Below are 19,443 nucleotides of genomic sequence, written 5' to 3' on the forward strand. Positions count from 1 at the left end.
TGTTTTTGTGTCGGGTGGCAATTCTAACACTGCAAAACAAACTATTTGAATAAACTGGAATTGAAATGAAATGTTCAATTTCCTTTCTGCAAAATGCAAAAGACAAAACGCCTAACCAGTCAGTTTTATAAGATGGAGAAAAGTAAAGTGACACTCTCTACACTTTCTGCCAGTTAAAACTGTTCACCTCGTACCTGTCATATCCAAGCTCGTCTGTGTTTTTCTTTTCATCTGCAAACCTCTCTCTCCCCTCCAGAGCCCTTCATTTTTAATATATGCCTTTAATCATTCAGCTCAATGTGCAGCGTTAAGGGAGAGCGTTTGTTTCCTCCATCAGGGTGTCCCTCCAGTGTGGCACTGCTCCTGAGCAGATGGTATCTGTGATAAGGACCTACAATGAATATGCATCCCTCACCTCGGCACTTGCACCGGGGTCACATTAAAGCCCATCGATCTCACACACACACTTGCTTTACACTGCGTCCTCCACCTTCGGGCCCGTTCCAAAGAGTGCTTGTTGCGTCAGAAATTGGCCTCGGCATATTTCACACAGCAGCAGATCATCACACTGACATTACAATAAAGCTAAACTGCCTGAGAGTCAGTTTTCTGTTACTACAAGGCTTTTTTTTCCCTTGCTACTGATGATGATTCACGCTTCACATTTTCTTGGAAGATCTTAAAAAGGTCTAAGAATGTGTATGTTTGGAACAACACTTAAAGCAGTGCAACACACTTAAGCAAACCAGATAGTTTGTTTATAAAAACATGTTTTTTATTTAGCCGTCCCTCTGATATACCGTAATTCCCGGACTACAGAGCGCACCTGATTAAAAGCCGCATGCTCTAATTTTAGAAAGAAAATCAATTTTGTACTTGTACAAGGCCGCACCGGATTTTAAGCCGTATGCGTTTCACTTGTAATATGAGATATTTACACAGAAATATTACACGTGAGGAATTTTAACGTTTAATTTAATCCGTAAGGTAACATAAACATGGTAACATAAACGTTATGGTAACATACAAAAATACATACTGCAAATGCTTCTTTTCCTCGAACAGCAGCTGTAACACGGCTTCCTGTAAGTATACGTACGTATCAGTAACACACAAATTACGTTGCTTATGGTTTTTTTACGTAACAGTGCACAAACAACATTACAACTCTTAACAACCGGTAAAAATATATACCGTGCACAAAAAAATGCATTAGCCGCACGCAAGTATAAGCCGCAGTGTTCACAGTGTGGGAAAGAAGTAGCGGCTTATGACCCGAAAACTACAGTAGTCATTTCAAATCCCGTCCATCCTGGTCAGTCTGTTGCTTTAGATCAGGGCTGTCCAACTCCAGCCTCTGACTGACCAATTGATATATGTCCTCTTCGTCTCAGCCACCTCTCTCAGCACTCCTGTCTGCTTTCTTCATCTCATTTTTCTTTACTAACCTCTGTATTTGGAAAAAAAGCCTATCCTTCCTCATTCCACCACCAAGTCCCATCTTCTTGGCGCTGTCCCTCACCAAACTATGAACTAGTTACCGGTATCTGGAATCTCTTCTCTACCACCAGGAGCCTGATTCAACTCTGTGCAGCATTCTTTCATCTTCAACTAACACCATTTAATCCTTGCAGCTTTCTCAATTTACCAGTCATAGTCCCTACATTAACATTTAACGTCCCTACTCTCACCTCTGCTTTCCTGGCTTTCCTTCATTCCTGCTGCTTCTGAACACCCTGTCATAGAACCACGGCCGACCCGGCAGCATTTCCATGCTTTCCAGGATCTTTTATTCTTTCCAGTTGCTGTACAAACACTCGGCTGCAGCTTTGCAGCTCCCAGCCAGGCACATACCACCAACAACAACCACCATTCAGGAGCTGGCTCACCCTTTAAGCCGGTGAGGCGTGATTGCGGATGCCGCGAAAAAAAGTGATCTGAGTAACTCTGAATGCTACCAGTCAGGCTGCTCTGAGTATTTCACAAACTGCTGATCTGCTGGGATTTTCCAACACAACTATCTCTCGGGTTTATAGAGAATGATTCGAGGAAGAGAGAAACAGATATAGAAAAGAGAAGTGAACAGCAAAGAAAATGCCTTGATGATTTTAGAGGTCAGTAGAGAATAACCAGACTGCTTTGAACTGACAGGAAAGCGACATTAACTCAAATAACCACCGATTACATCCAATGAATGCAGACACGCATCAGATGTCTCAATTTCTACTGAGACATTCTTGTGGTAGGGTCAGACTTGGATCCATCCGTCCTCGTATCAATGGTTCACGCTGCTGCTGCTTGTAATAGTGTGGGGGATATTTTCTTGGTACACTTGGCTCCTTAGTACCAACTGAACATCTTTTTAATGGCACAGCCTGCTCGGGTATTGTTGCTAATCATGTCCATCCCTTTATGAGACAGTGTGCCCATTTTTAAGGTGTTTTCTATCAGGATAACACAACAACAGCAACTGTGTGATCCTGATACGTCAATTCAGACCAAAATCTTTGAGTAATGTTACCCACACTTGTAGTTTAATTTATGCAACAAAGTATTATGGGAGTTCTAAAGGATAAAGGGGTCCAACCCACTTCTAGCAACGTCTGTCTAATGAAGTGTCCAGTGACTGTACATCAACTGTTTCTGCTGACTGACTAAGGCAACTCTTTATCAAATCTAACTGATTGTAAAGTTAAAGATTTTAAACACCAGTAAGTACGTTTTCTCTTTGGTACGGTCACCTCGAGTTTTGGCAGCTCGTAATGAAAACACCAGCGTCAGTACGTCATTATGAATCTGATGTCTTTGTTTGTGTTGAATATCTCTGTCAAATGAACAAACTTGCAAACATTGCTGACGTATATTGACATCATTTCTGAAAGGTACCAGCTGACTCACAAGTCGCTCTCAAAGTATCCCAGCATAAAATGAATATGCATGTGTGACTCATGTACACACAGACACACTAGCAAATAAATAAATGCTCATGCATGGAAATTCACACTCATTTTTCACTAACATGTTCACACACCCACACAAGCTTATTTGCATATCAGTGGGTACGTTCGTGTCTGGCCTACATTCACAACAGTAATGCTGAATGCAAAGCTTACACGCATATATGAACACACAAGTGCACGCACTCTCTTTCTCGCTGAAAGTGTTCACTCCATCCACTGAGACAACACAGATAATTCACAGATAAACATGCATACATTTGCTGCAGTTGTGCACAGGTGGCACTTTTATTTTTACTTGGTTTATAATTATTTTCACGCACGTCTCTGGAGCAACCCCAGCCTGTCCTTCTCTGGCAAACCTCTCCAGATCCTCCAGATTTAACTGCCTTCTAGCGAGGACCCTGGTCTTTGGTTCACCCGACAGATTTTAAAGTCAGGACGTTGTGCAGGCCAGTCAGCAACGCTCACTTTGAACTTCTGGAGGTCTTTCTTCACCAGGACGTGTGTTTTGGGTCATTGTCATGTAAGACGACAAAGCTATGTGCCACGCCCAGTTTTGCTGCTGACCGCTTTTGGTTTTCTTTCAGAATCTTCACACATCCTTCATGGTTTCTTCCACCTTGATGAGATTCCCAGTCCCAGACACACTGAAGTGTCCCCACAGCATAATGCTCCCACCACCGTGCTTCCCTGTGGTCTCTCTCCTCCTGCTTTCTCCAAACATCTTAGTTTAGTCTTATCTGACCAAAGGACACTTTGAGTGGGCGACCGTGGCTCAGGGGGTTGGGAATCGCATCTGTAACCGGAAGGTCGCCGGTTCGATCCCTGGGCTCTCTGTCCTGGTCGTTGTGTCCTTGGGCAAGACACTTTACCCTACTTGCCTACTGGTGTTGGCCAGAGGGGCCGATGGCACGATATGGCAGCCTCGCTTCTGTCAGTCTGCCCCAGGGCAGCTGTGGCTACAACTGTAGCTGCCTCCACCAGTGTGTGAATGCGAGAGTGAATGAATAGTGGTATTGTAAAGCGCTTTGGGTGCCTTGAAAAGCACTATATAAATCCACTCCATTATTATTATTATTATTAGAATCTTTCTCCAGGTTGTTCTTAGTGTACTTCACACATGTTTGTTGTGATTGTAGAGCTCTTGTTCATCCCTGTTGTTGTTTTTATGGTACTCTACTCCAGTCTGGCTCTAAGACATTTTTCTTGGTCTGCAGCATCACAGTCATTCCTGTGCACAGTTCTAGTGACTGTTATCTTTGATACTACATTTCCTGACTTGGCTAAGTTAATCTCTTGTGTCTAAGCAGTTGTTCCAAGCTCTTTAGAAACGTCTCTAACTATTGGTCTTCGAAATCTTTCTCGTCCTACCTCAGTCAGGCGTGTTCTGTCCTGGGGGTCTCTCTTTGAATTTCTTAATGATACTTCTCACTCCATTTCTTGGCATTTGGAAACATTGTGATAACTTTGTATACAAATAATTGATGATCCCCAAAGAAAACTCATCCTTAGAACATCTACTGGCCTTTAATCCTTTTCTGCTTTATATTTCACAGGGGCTAATAATTTAATCCTCAACCGTGCTTTTGAAATGAAGTGGAAGAGAAGTACAAGAAGTATGTCTGTGTCCCTCTTTGTAAAGCTTTGCTAACATTTGATTAAAAAACATTCCAGTAATGTTTCACTTTACTTTGAATAGGGCATGACATACATCCTCGATGTATCCACACCCAGCATAAATGTCTCCCGTGTCTCTGCCCATTCCCTGCTTGGACATTTTACAATTTCCCAAAAGGTCAAATCAATTTGATATACAGAATGTAGAATCTGATTATGCACACTTAACAGCACAAAATGTGCGCCTTTTTTTCTGTTGCCTTTTGAGAAGAGGAGGAATGACACAGTGGATCGGTCCACAGCAAGCGCTTTGGCTGAGATTACATTAACAGTCATTCACAGCCAGTTAATATACAGTCAACCAGGCCAAAGGTAGACAAAAGCTTCCTTTTGTCTACCTTCTGGCCTGAACATATGATAATTCATTATTTGATGTTTCTGAGCATTTACCGCCCAGAGCATATTTAATGAGGAATGAAAATCACACATTTATTGGATCTCAAATCTTTAGTTTTGAGAATCACCGAATGTAAACCTAGTATGCATGCAAGAACAGGGTGCCTTTTTTCAACCAGTTGGTTTCAGTTTTTTTCTTATTCTTTTTCTTTGCAGAAGAAAAAAAACAACATTACTGTGGACATGAACATTCAAAAGGTCAAAAATCAAGCAACCCTTGAAATGCTGAAGTCATTCCATTTGCAGTCCCAAATATTACGGGCGAGGCAGCAGGAATAATGATCATTATGTTGAGAAAATGGCACTGATTTGTAATATTGTTTTTAATGCTAACAGGAGAGCTATGTCTCAAAAATTTCAAATTCGAGTAGAAGTTCACATTAGGTTTGATGACATAAACAGTTTTTCTTCCATCCAAGATTCAAGCTGAAGGAAAGCAATGGTTTAATCTATGTGAGCACCTGCAGAGCTAAAATGATCAGAGCTGGATGATTCTTATTGACAGACATGTTGCTCAAATTACTTGGAAATGCTCTAAAGTTTCTGACCCTCAGGCACAGTAATATATGACAACAGGGATGTGCACGCATTTACAGCTTCCTTGAATTGAACAAAAATGCCAAAGTTTATACAGCATCCTCTGTAAAAACTGCACTAAAATAAACGTTGTCTACTTTATGTGGGGTCTAGCACGTGATTATTACTGTGCCCTGCTGAATGTGCCACACTGCAGTGAACTGTGTAACTATAAAAGGTCTAAGTAAAGAATCATTTTCAATTCAGTCCAATTTTATTTATACAGCACCAAATCACAACAACAGTCGCCTCGAGGTGCTTCATATTGTAAGGTCGACCCTACAGTAATACATACAGAGAAAAACAACAATCATATGACCCCCTATGAGCAAGCTCTTTGGTGACAGTGGGAAGGAAAAACTCCCTTTTAACAGGAAGAAACCTCCAGCAGTCAGTAGTACATTTTCCATCCATCCATCCATTCGCTTCCGCTTATCCTTTTCAGGGTCGCGGGGGGTGCTGGAGCCCATCCCAGCTGTCATAGGGCGAGAGGCAGGGTACACCCTGGACAGGTCGCCAGTCTGTCGCAGGGCCAACACACAGGGACAGACAACCATTTGCGCTCACATTCATTCGCACCTAGTGACAATTTGGATTATCCAATTAACCTATCCCCACAAGCTGCATGTCTTTGGACGGTGGGAGGAAGCCGGAGTACCCGGAGGGAACCCACACAAACACGGGGAGAACAAGCAAACTCCACACAGAAAGACCCCGGCCTGATGTTGGAATTGAACTCAGGACCTTCTTGCTGTGCGGCAACAGTGCTAACCACCATGCCACCGTGCTGCCTACTTTCTTTAAGTCACAACACATTTTGGGGTCAAGTTGAAAGGAAGGCAGATGTAAAAGTGAGGTCAGAGGTCAAATGCGATGCAGTGCGGTATTTTGAATCTTTATATGGTACATTCAACGTGTCGATAATACACACCACACATGTAAGAGTCGTGGTTTCTAAGTTTAAGGGTTTTTGGCAGTTTTTGACTGATAAATCATTAAGTCGGCCTTGAAAACCTCAAAGGATGTTCAGTCAAAACTTGTCAACTTCCCGTGCTTACAGACAGAAGGACATGCAAATATGACCACAAACATAATCTCCTTGGTGGAGGAAAAAAGAAGAAGAATTAGTTGTAGGTATGTCAGCAGTTAAACCACACCATGTGTCTAACTTCTAGAGCAGTCCTAATGAAAACAGGCAGCAATTTGTGCAATCAGCAGAGTCACCTCACAGCATGCAGACTCTGGGTTTGAACCTCCTAACCCCCCGGCCATTGGTAGTGCCTGCAGGGCTTGCCTCTGTTTCCTACCACAACCCAAACAGATGCGTGTCAGGTTCAGTGGTGAGTCTAAATTGGTTATGGTTGTGAATAAAAGGTCAATTAAGCGTATAGAATAAAGTGCTTTATGAATACATGAGTCAAATTAGACCAAATGTGGCTAAAAAGCTCTTTGAGTTATCAGTAAGTGTGAGGTAGATGGCAAACCATTTCACGCCACTTATTCCACAATCAGTTTTCACCCAGTAGATCAAATTGCTGCTGTCCTCCATCGTCAAACTCAGACTGAAAAGTGTTGGAATTCAATTTTCTATCTTTGATTGTTGTTTAGTTTTAGTTCAGCCCCAGTCCTGTTCTCAACAACCTCATTTCCAGCAGCAACTGTTTTTAGTTTTGATAAACCAAATGTTTGCTACTACTTCTCGCTGATGACTGAAATTTACATTTATTTTCTACACAGTACAGCCAAAAAAACAAATCCCAAGCATATTCATTCAGCAGGTCCTCTTTGCTTTCATTTTCTGGTATTTTCAGTCTCCATTTGTGTCCTCACACCTCTCCATTTCATCATCGATTTAAACAATAACACAACCGAAAAGCAGCGAGTTACAATGAATTGTGGAAACACAGTGTTGTTGTTCTGTCCTATGAATTTTTTATGCGTTCATCGCTTCTTAGATGGTAAAGAAGTACAAAAACAAAGACTGAAATTAGCCATTGTGAATCACTGCTGCGGGGTGGAAATTAATCATGTGACGCATCTGTTGGCGCCGTCCTAGCACGCACGTAAGCACCGACAAAACACACCCTCTGCATCACTGGTGTCCTGTAATTTTCGACACAAGCAACCATTTTCAAAAGTTCAGCGATCTCTAATTCCTGCTGCTGCCTTTCTATGAGCCTGGCTGATACACGTAAACAGCAACCCCATCATTAACATCTATTTGAAGCAGACCTTTGATTTTAATTCAAGTTAGCGCAGACTCAGAACACTCACAAACACAATTTTTAGTCTTTTTCATAGAGAATTGACACATGCATGTACTGTTGATTTTCTAACCACATGACACATGGAAGCAAAGTCCAAACTCAAAATGGGAGATTATGGAAATATTATATTCAAAAGGACAGTTTACCGCACATAAAGATATATAGACGATTAAAACATGGATACAGCACCATTGTTTTTTCACAAAGGGACACATGAGCTCCCAAATGAAATTGTGAGCCATGAAATTTGAAACACAGTAAGCCAGAAAGACTTACAACTGTAAATGGGGGAGGATCTGTGCAGCGGTCGTATAGATGTGTATAGCGAAATTATGGGAAGATTGTGAAAGAGGAGAGGAAAGTAAAAGAGGAGTGGAGCACAGAAGAGAGGAGAACAAGAGTAGGTCTAGGTGAAGGGTTGTCTCATTAATCTTAAAAGGGCACAGCGGCACCTTCAGAATGCAAATGAAACTATCAGTCTTGTCACAGAAACACGAGGATGGAGCGATGGAGAGATTGACAGTGTTACTGAGGGGAAAGGAAGAAGTAGAGAAAGAAAAGAAAGAAGAAAAAGAGATGGAAAGAGAAACCTGTGTTGAGTGCTTCTGCCATGCTGCAAAAGTCACATAAAGAGCATTTAATCCAACGTGGGAAACTATCTGTTTCCTAAAAGTCAAAGTAATTAAGGCGTCGTAGGTGAGCGAGTGCTTTTCGACTCTATATTTACTCCTGATATTAAGCCTCAGCTTTGTTCTTGCGCTTGTTTGTGTCTAATGGATGCTGAAAAAAATGTATCAAATGAACCAAGTGTTGATTTTCACACATAACACTTGCAATCTTTATTTTTATGCTCGAGCAAATCTCGCACCACCAAACATTTGGCAATAAAATAAAGTTGGATAAAGCTAGAAAAGAACCAAACCACTATAATCTAAAAAATATATATCGCTCTGCTGTAATGCACGTGTGCATATGATCATATGGATTAAAATCTACGTTTGTTTGGCTTCATGCAGGATTGTAACCCCACACTTCCTGGTAGAAGTTCAGTGATGTGCTTGTGATATTGTACCATTGTGCCTAATCGCCTATGCAGCACCAGATCTGGTCTGAAAGACACGTAATTGGCCAAAGTCTCTTGTCATGGCCTAGATTTTGTAAAGCTTAAAAACAGAGCTCACAGGTGGTGCAGGAGTCTGGTCTCCTCTGAGGCTGTTTGAATTACAATCTGCTGAACAGCTCTTAAATGTAAGAAGCTTTAATAGCTCTACAACCCAGCTGACTGATGGTTGATGTTAATTCTCACCTCCTCCTGTATGACAGGGCATTTTATGCAAGACACTGAACCCTGAATTGTTTCCAGTATAAGCCAAGACTTTGAATAGTAACTCATTTTTAATGATCACAATATGAGTTAATCAGCTGGTGCTTAGTTAACTCCGGAAACCACCTTCATGTGCTCAGACACAGAATAAATTACGTGTGGAATAGGACAGGCTTTTAAGGGAGGACAGCAGTATTGAGGATTGTTAGACACTGGGAGGTGGTGAGGGGGGGAAGGTGTCGGGCAGCACGGCGCGCTGGCTTTTCAGAGTCAGTGAGGTAAAATGGGAAGGTGGTAGGAGTGGAAGCAGAGAGCGCTGCTGGTCATCAGAGGACAAAGGCAGTTCATCAACAGGTTCACCTGCACAGGGACAAGAAGGAATCATTAGGTGAGAAAAGTTGTGTTGTGAGCTGTCTCTGTGACTGAGGCAGCATCTAGTTGGTGTGACAGCTGGGTAGCTCCATTCTCTTTATATTTGGCTTTGTGATACTGCAGGCCGTTGATCAATTGATGGGGGCAACGGTCAGCTCTCCCTCGGGGCTCTTCCTGACAAAACACTGCACTTTCGGGCTCTACGCCTGCAGTACAGCTGTGGTTTTCCATTGTTTTTCTATCAACAGCGTAATGTTGTAAAATGAATGTTTCTTTCTAAAAATGGCAACTGTGTAAAGTGATAATATATGTTATGTCCAAAGCCCAGCATACTTTTAATGATGATCTCCTTCCTCTCTTTTCTCTCTTTCAGCTCTCCAGACCACACAACCTCCCAAGGTCCTTTTCCCCCCAGACAGACAAGACACAGTGATAGAAGTCACACCTGGTGAGGAACAGCAATTCCTCTCTATTTCTTTATCCTTGGTTTCGGGTGATGATCCTCTGGGTCCTTATTTTTAGAATGGCATCTCCATTCTGGGTGCAAAGTGCTCATCACTTTGGTGTCTCTTCGTGGAATGGCGTGCTCCATCAGGGCGTTTCCACGAACACTTTGGTTTCAGCCTGTGGCAGCGCATGTGATCCGTTTCACTTTACTGTGGCCTTTCAGGCATGCGTGAACTTTAGCGATGGAAGTCTACTTGAATGTGTTAACGGTTCTGCATCTTGATGATGAAAGATGCAGCTAAGCGTACAAACAGCTGATTGATCGATTCTGCAGATCTGTCATTTACATTTAGCAGTCATTGTCTTTTTTTAACTACTGCAAATAAAATATTTAGGGTCGCCTCACAGGAGTTAAGTTAGTGGAGATTATTAGCTGTGTCCCAAAACCTAGGCCGCATCCTTCTGAGGACCCAGCCTTCGCGGTCTACGTGGGCCGAAGCCTTCAGATTTGCGTCACTGCTGTCTCAGTGGACTTTAATAAACTCGGTGTAAATTCTCGATGTCTCACACTTCTGTTTAATCAGTTTTTTGTTTGACGTTTATTCAGCTGTGTGAAAAAAACGGAGGAACCCACCCGATGGATTAATAAAGTTTTATTGAATCTAATCTAATAATTTTAATCTCAGCCAAACTGATTTACTCACAAACAAATAAAATACGGAAAAAAGCCAAACAATAAGATTTTTAGGTTATCTAACTGATTAACCTGACTAGTGAAAGACCGCGGGGAATTGAAAACATTTTGTGGCGAGAGTCCGGTGTTCTCGCCGGCTCTGGTGACTCTGGTGGGTAACAGACGTCTCCGAAAACGTTGGAGCACTTTTGTAAATATGTGGTGTCTTGATAAACCGAGCAGATATTTGAAGTTTACACAGCTACATTCTCGCCTGAAAATATGTTAAAAGTTTTATTTTGTGACCCAGAAAGAATATTAAAACTTAGTAGCTGCCACCATTGTTGGTCCATTTATCGTTGGGGTTTTCTCTGTATTATTATGGGGTCTTCACCTTACAATACAAAGTGCTTTCTGGTGACTGTTGTTGTGATTTGGCATTTGGATATGATTGGCAGTACTGTGATGGGATCCTGCCCAAAACCACATCCATGACCTTGACTTCTACTCTTTCTTCCTGTACATGTATGTGAAGGGAACACTACTTCAGCATTTGAATTTCTCCATTGTCGTAAATGGCCTGTATTTATATAGCGCTTTACTAGTCCCTAAGGACCCCAAAGCGCTTTACATATCCAGTCATTCACCCATTCACACACACATTCACACACTGGTGATGGCAGCTACATTGTAGCCACAGCCACCCTGGGGCGCACTGACAGAGGCGAGGCTGCCGGACACTGGCGCCACCGGGCCCTCTGACCACCACCAGTAGGCAACGGGTGAAGTGTCTTCCCCAAGGACACAACGACCGAGACTGTCCAAGCCGGGGCTCGAATCGGCAACCTTCCGATTACAAGGCGAACGCCCAACTCTTGAGCCACGATCGCCCCGTGGCTCAAGACTTAAAGACATAAAGACTCAAGACATAAATCATGACTTGAGAAATTTCCCATATACATTTCAGTCAGTGTGTTTTTATATGAGCAAACTTCTTCTAAGTTTAGCCTGGTTTGTGAATCAGACTGAAGCCAATTGGCCAAAAATAATCACATCAGCTGGTATAGCTCCTTGGGGCTTTGTAAAAGGATACTTTACTGAACCCTGAAGGGTCATTGGCTCCTTCGGTTAGAAAGCTAGAGGTCAGCTTTGACCACTGAACAGGAGGCAGAGATTTAGAGTCTCGTGTGAGATAATGCAGAGACGGTGGCTCGCTGAGCCTGTCACCGTGCACTTTATCCATTGCAGTCCCGTCGCGTCTGTGTTCTTTTATTTCCCCCAGTCAACGACTAACAATGACTTATGTGCAGATATGTTCTCAAACCAATTTACTCTGCGCTTAAATATTTGCAGCACCCACACGGCACTCGCCGCAGAGCTGTCTTATCTACTGATGCGACCTGGCAGAGAGTCAAAACCGTGACATTTAAAAAATTCCCGTCCTTTCACTTCGACTCATCTTCAGTAGATGATTTTCAGATGAGAGTAAAAGTTTGTTTGGATTGGTAATTTATATCAGCCTCAAAAAAATGACATTTAAGTGCCGTCGCCGTAGCAATATAACGAAAGCAACAGGAAACGTGACGTCTAACAGGAAGGTGAAGAAAAAATCTATAAGCTGCTCATGAAAAACCAAGACAGGTGAGGTGAAGAATCTATGAGAGAAACATGAAAAATTCAGCGCTGAAAGGATCTCATTAAGATTTGCTTGTGTACCAATCAGTGTGCGCTGTGCTCTGAGGATGGCCCAGTTGGCTGCCTTCGTTCCCAGCTGCACGTGTGTTGTGTGTGTTTAAGTGTATAAACCCATCATGCATGCGCGTGTGTGTGTGTCTGCCCTGCTGTTTGGCGGTCTTTCTGACAATGTTAGCACTGTAGGCAGAAATGTGTTTGGATGTGTGCACAAGTCTGCGCATTTGTGTGTTTCCATTAACTCCAGATTGATGTAGTAACAAATAGGCCCTAAGGCCTCTGTACACTGATTGCAGCAGGGACACCTTTTAATGGGCACTGCATTCTCACCCCTACCAAACACAAACACAAACACACACACACACACACACACACACACACGGCCACAGTGTGACCCTGTGGTACATTTTTAATTATCATCTTGTTTTAACCTGGGGGAGATTTACATCAGCAACCACAGTTATGTTCTTCATTTTCCTCCACCCCCCTCTCTCCTCCACTCATCTGCTCCACTCTTCTTCTTTATATTTACACTTTCACTCATTTTTTTCTCTTCTTTCCATCCTTTTATTCTTTCTGTCTCATTTCATCTTCGGTACCTTCACTTTCTATTTCCTTTAATATCGGTTTTATTTACTTTTTCCTTCTCTCTGCCGTCCTGCTCGCCACCGCTTTTGTCATTATTCCATAATGCCTTGGGTTATACATGCGATTTCCTGTTACTATGCTGACATGGTCTAGAGGCAACAAACAGACAAAAATAACTATTAAACATAAATTTGTGATATTTGTGTTAAAAGAAATCAAAAGTAAAATCAGAAAAGCTAACAGTGTTTGAGGAGTTCTACACACGTCCCGGATATCCTGGAAATTCATCCTTACTCTGAATGTGCAGCTTTGTAATAAATGTTAAGTACTACTGCTAAGGATGAGCAACTTAAATATGTGAAAGAGATGAGAATAAATGAGTTATTGGAAGACTTGCTGTGTTTTTATCTAATCAATAGTAATACTTTGGATGGAGTCCAAAGAATAAAATATGTTTTCTGCCTCTTTAAACACATTCAGAGTTTCCATCTCTTAATACATTTTTGTTGCCAATTAAACTCTTTGATTGTTTCCAAACTGTCACAGTCAGAAATATATTCAAATTGGAAGTCAAAAACAAACATTTCCAAAACTGGGCATGTTTAACTGAGTATTCAGGAAACGATCAGTTCCCATTATTTTTCCCAGCATAACAGAGAAATGGAAGTGACAACGCAGCCTGACAAACGGAGCATAAAGATTGAGAACCAATGTGAGTATAAGATCAGTGTTGCTGAAATTATGAAACACCGCGATATGACTCGCAGTTTAATTTAACACTGTAAAATGTGCTTTCTGCTCATCGCAGGCTCAACAAATTAAGGTTCATCATTTAATTCAATAATCATTGTTCTCAGATCGATATTTAAACCCGGTGAAGCTCAGCTAATTGTTGGACTGTCACAAGCCTCTGACGTCTGTCCATCCATCTTTCTCAGACATCCACCCTAACGGCCTCCAACTCTGATTTCTGTTTCCATCTATCTGTCAACTCCTCACAGCAAAGTGTTGCTATTCTGATGACCAAGCTGGATCTATGATCCAAACACAACCTGCCAGCTCATTTCAAATCTATCGCATGTGACTCATTCAGTGCAGAGGGTGCCGCTGTAACGCTGTCGTGCTTCATGTCTTTGGCATCAGTTTGGGATTAGTTGTTGTTGGGATACTTTGGAACCATTTCATTGATTTAAGGCTGTTATTTATTGCCTGATTTGCATTGAATGGGCAGAGGAAGAACTAAAGAGTTCAAAATCTCTCTGCGGGCTGGTGACTGGGACGTCATTTTGAAAGTAGTCGCAGTTCTAGAACTTTTCCTGAGTAACAGCCCCATCTGAGATTTTTAACATGCACTCATTCACGCGACCACTAGAGGTCTACTACACAATCAAACTCAGCCATTCATAAAATTCAGAGCAAGCTTTTTAAGGCATCTAAATGCTTCACTTCTTTTTCAGTTTTCTCCTTTATTGAGATTCTTTTAAGTGATTCTCTGTTTTATGGATGTTTTTCTTGTTTTTGGCTGCTGTGAGACATAAATAACATAATAGCAAAATAATATCTAAATAAAGTACATCTGACCTTATATTTAGATTTTATAACACAACGAAATTAATTTGCTTCCAAACTTTTTGTTTTAAGACAGAAATATTGCTAACATCCAGATTATAAAACAACCAAAGTTGGCTTAAAGTTGGTCCGTCTCCCCTTCATAGCTGTGCTGCTGCTGCTTTTAAATCCCCACTTTGTGTTAGACTCACCCAACCTTCATGTCAGGGATCGTCACCGATGATGAGAGTCGGGTCTCCAGCTGTGACCCAGAGACCAAAAAGCAGTGTTTAGTAGTAACGTGTCCAAGCCCGAAGGTGGCCGATCTGACCGGCAGCGTTTTTTGTGTTTTTTACTGACACTCTCTGTGTTTTGTTCCATAAATTATCCTTCAACCAGTCCTCAGCTGCTGATGTTCATTTCCCAATGACACGCCAAGCACTCTGGGAAATTAAATAGCCTTCATGGAAATCACCTAAGCACACACAGGCACACAACCTGTGCTTTTTAGAATTATGCAGATGAATTATCCACGTGGACGTCAGGTGCACATTCGCCAAATTTATTCTTGATTTTGATAAACATTTGAAGTCGTTGCACAGATTGATGTTTTCATTTCAGTTTCATTAGCTGCTGCCTGAGTTTAGACACCACACAAACAAGTCACGCTCTCTGATACTTTCACACATAGGGCAGTATTAGATGCTGCTGTGAGGTTTGCTGTGAAAGGCAGGGGAAGATAAGGAGGTAAGCTTTCTTCTCTTTACTGCCCCCCCCCCTCCCCCCTTTTCTTCTCTTTCTCCGTCTGTCTCTGTCTTTTTCGTATTTATCTCTCTACGTCTGTCTCCCTCTGTGCCGTGTCTGCCTCTATCTCACCTTCCTTCCATCTGTATATCTTCCCTCCATCACACTCTCTATATCTCTGTCCTTTTGTCTTTCTCTTTAAGGCTCATTCAGCCTTTTATTTTTTCTTCAAATGCTTTAAAACTGTGAGGCGCTATATCAATATTCCCCTTCAACCTGTCACAGACAGATAATGTGAGGTAAGAGCGGGATAAAATGAATGCAAGAAAGGTCTTAATGTTTCCGACATCCATCCTTCAGAGAGACTCTGGAGTCACCGTGCTGCATTATTCTGCACCGAATTCCATCAAATGATCGGCAGCAGAAACATACAGTGGCAAAACAGGAATGTTATTGCTGTAGTACCACCTAAAAAGTAAAGGACAGAAGGTGAGGAAGGAAAAAATGCATGAAAAGGAAGGATAGAAGGAAGCAAGGAAAAACAAAGTACATAGGAATGAGGGTAAATGCTTCTGACAACTGACAATAACAATACGTAAAGCAGTTTTATGTGCAATAGTGCATAGTGCATAGTTGATTGAACAAATTATGAAAAAATGGGGGGTTGATAACTTGTCAGGATGGATGCACAAAAAAGTTGGAAAGAGGGGCATAAAAACAGCTCAGAAATGAAAGAAAAGTAAAGCAAAAATTGGCAAGAGAAGAAAAAAAAGTTTAAAAAGGCAGCCGAGATATAAAAAAGGAAAGAAAATGAGGACGCGATAGAAACAATGGAACAACAATGGAGGAGATGGGAAGTGATAAAATAAGAAGTGCAGTATGTAGATAGAATCAAAGGGAAGAAGTGAGGAGCAAACAATGATGAAAAGGAAATAAGGAAAGGAGAAATGTAACTCTATGAATGTTCAAAAGACTCTCGTGTTTCCATTACAGAAGAAGAAGAAGAAGCCGATCACAGTAAGATCAGTGGGAGTCAAGTTTATTTGTGCAGTGCAGTTTACTTAAATATAATCAGTGTGCTTCAGGTTGAACTGCATTAAAATTAAAACAATTATGTAAGCTAATCGATTAGACCTGTTGATTAGGTATTTGCTTGACTGACCTTCTCAAAGTGTCCTTGCCATGTTCTGACTTTTTCATATGGATGCTGAGAAAAAGATAAAAGTGTCTTTGCAGGCAGTTCAAAGGGAGGACACAACTGTACAATAACAACAAGGCTGAGAGGCAGGGTCCAAAAAGAAGGTGTTACAGCTGTGGAAGAGTAACGGAAGGAAATTTGTAGACTGAGTTGAACTAAAGTCCAAAACACACACACACACACACATACTAAAGAAGTCCTTTAAACACAGAAAAACAGGAACAACAGGAGGCTGCTAGAGTAAACTCAAAATGCAGACATGCGACAATATAGAGTCCAAAGATTTTTGGACAGAGATGCAGTTTTTGTATTTCTTCTGCATCACAGTGGATTTGAAATGAAACAATTAAGATGTGATTAAAGTGCAAAGTTTCAGCTTCAATTCAAAGGTTATGACAAAAAAATATGAACAATAAATGTTACATTACAGACAGCTTTACACACAGTCCCAATTTTAATTAAACAATTCTAAGAATTGCTTTTAATTCTGTATAGACTAGAGATACCGATATCATAAATTTGGATATCTGCCGATACCGATATGAATCCGATATAGTGTTTTTTAATCAACAAAACTGTTTTTTAAATATCTTGCCGCATTTTGTATAAGTTCATACTCAAGTTTAAAACAACAACTACACTAAAGCTATTCTGTTATACCTGTATGCAAAAAAAATTATTTCATAGTTCAGCAATACTGATCAATCTAATAAACTTAAACCTACACCATCCTCCCTATTCTGGTATTTGAAAGAGTACTTAGCATAAATATTAAGCAGCCTAACTAATAGGGTTCCAACTCCCAGCAACAACAAAAATAAATAAATAAAAAATGGGGAACCACCCCTCACGCTCCACCTCATGATGCTTAATCGACGTAATCAACCTTAATTTGATGCAGTGTGAAAAAAATGCACAGAAATCAATTATTTTTCAAGAAATATTAAATAGATTCAACATCTTTCTTCAACAGAATTGCAGACTGCACAGATGGTACCTTCCCAAAGGAAAAAGTACTATAGCTTACTAGGGTATATATATTAGACTTAATAGTCACTATATACAGTAATTGACTTCTATTCATTTTACATCAAATTAAAACTTTGGGTGTAAGATTCGGATAATTATTTATTAAAAGCTAGACATTTTAAATGAGAATAAGAAAGAAAAGTATGTCTTTGTGCCCCCTTTTCCCTGTTAATGCCCTATCGGCCCCCCTGGGTAAACTTTGCTAGATCCGCCCCTGCACAGTTACCAGCCGTCAGCTGTAGAAAAAGATCCTGGTGTAGAAAGTAATATTAAATACATTCTAACAACAGCTGATCAAGCTTAAACGTGCTTCTGTTGTTCAGTCGCTGGTTTCCTCTTTCTGGTGCAAAGTGGGCCAAAAGCAAACTAGAGACACGGACTCGCGACAGAAAAGCCGATCAGCTGATCGTTAAGCAGTTTCATGATTGAAGTAGCAGCAAGAAGAGGCTGTCGCTCCATATATCGCTTGTTAAGCTTAACGCAGGAATGCTTTACAAACATTCAGAGATGGACTTACACACTTGCTTTACTTCTCTCGGGGATAACTTTGTCGGAGATGAAATGCCGGGTTGCTAGCGAAGCTCCAAATGCTATCCAGACCACCACAGGTCCCGCATGCCACAGCCGCTCTATCACGTGATGCACACTGCTCCGACGTGCTAACGTTCTGAGGTGAGTTACGGCGTGTTGCAAGTTTTGTGAGGTGCTTTCGTGATATTTAATGGATCGGATTACATTTTTTATTTTTCTCCGATATCCGATCCAGTAATTTAGGTCAGTATCGGACCGATACCGATACGTAATATCGGATCGGTCCATCTCTAGTATAGACATGACAAAATAGTGAGAGCACGAGGACACAATCAGTAAATTATAGTGAGGGACAGAACGCAGACAAGGTGAGAGGGAGCAGGAACAAAAGCAGGCAGGAAATACAGTGGAAACCCGGCTTACGAAGTCCCCATTTAACCAAAATTTCAAGTTACGAAGGCACTTAACGGCAATATTTCTGCCTGTGGTACGGCAAAATGCCCACGTAAATAGATAAAATAGAAAATTTAAAAAAATTAAATTCCATAATGTTATATACATGTACACGTACGTATGTATGTATGCATACACATGCTTTCTTCAACCTCTGCCACATCCTCCTCCACCAAGAACTTCATCTTCAGCCAGCATCGCCTCACTCAAAAGACGATGGAAAAAGGTGCTTCGACTTACGAAAATTTTGACTTACAAAAGACCCTCTGGAACGAATTAATTGCGTAAGTCGGGGTTCCACTGTAAAACCAGAGTAAAAGAGGACAACAAGAGAAGCTCATGCAGAGAGGAAGATGCTGACGGCCAATATGGGAGAAGGTAATAATACATTAAAAAACACACTCAAACTGAATACTGTGGCCTAGTTAGTTGAAGGAATTCAGGCTCTACATGTGGACAAATCCAGAACTTGTCAGACTTGTGGCCTGTACTCCAAAGCAGGATTTGGCAGATAATTTAGGGGTAACTGGGTTTTCAGTATCACAGAGGCGGTGCTTAAGGAGGAGTTATACAAAACCACTGATAACCACACAATTCTTCAGAAACGAGCCTCACCATTTCCAAAAGACTCTGCGGACCTCTCTGCATGTAAGAAAGTTTAAAGTTTTTAGAGACTATCAAGTTTTCATTATTCCCTTACAAGCATCAATAGGAAATAGTTACTCTGAAGCAAACAAGCCTTAATATGGAGATCTTGTAAAACAGAGAACCTCATACTTAATGGAATCATAAAAATTTCCAGGTAGGCTAAATATACTTGGCAGTTTGAATTCTGTTTTCATATTTGTTTGTTATTTGCTCACGCACCATTTAACTGCGATGCTGATTGAGGCTGATTACACACAGTTGGCATTTTTTAGTGGCTTTCTCTCCTGGCGTCAATTACACTTTCCTACAAAGCACTTTTC

At 41.2% G+C, this 19,443-nt stretch overlaps 1 protein-coding gene across 5 annotated transcripts in view; it reads left to right on the forward strand.

Annotated features, from left to right (window-relative positions):
• Positions 1-19,443, forward strand: part of il1rapl2 (interleukin 1 receptor accessory protein-like 2) — a 499,122-nt gene that overhangs the window by 392,850 nt on the left and 86,829 nt on the right. For all 5 annotated transcript variants that reach the window (XM_076890749.1, XM_024804223.2, XM_076890753.1 and 2 more), the window contains one exon: positions 9,946-10,020. In XM_076890749.1, the coding sequence (XP_076746864.1) occupies positions 9,946-10,020 (75 nt within the window). The remainder of the gene's footprint in view (positions 1-9,945; positions 10,021-19,443) is intronic.

This window comes from Maylandia zebra, linkage group LG2 (genome assembly GCF_041146795.1).
Source record: "Maylandia zebra isolate NMK-2024a linkage group LG2, Mzebra_GT3a, whole genome shotgun sequence".
NCBI classification, from domain to species: Eukaryota; Metazoa; Chordata; class Actinopteri; order Cichliformes; family Cichlidae; genus Maylandia; species Maylandia zebra.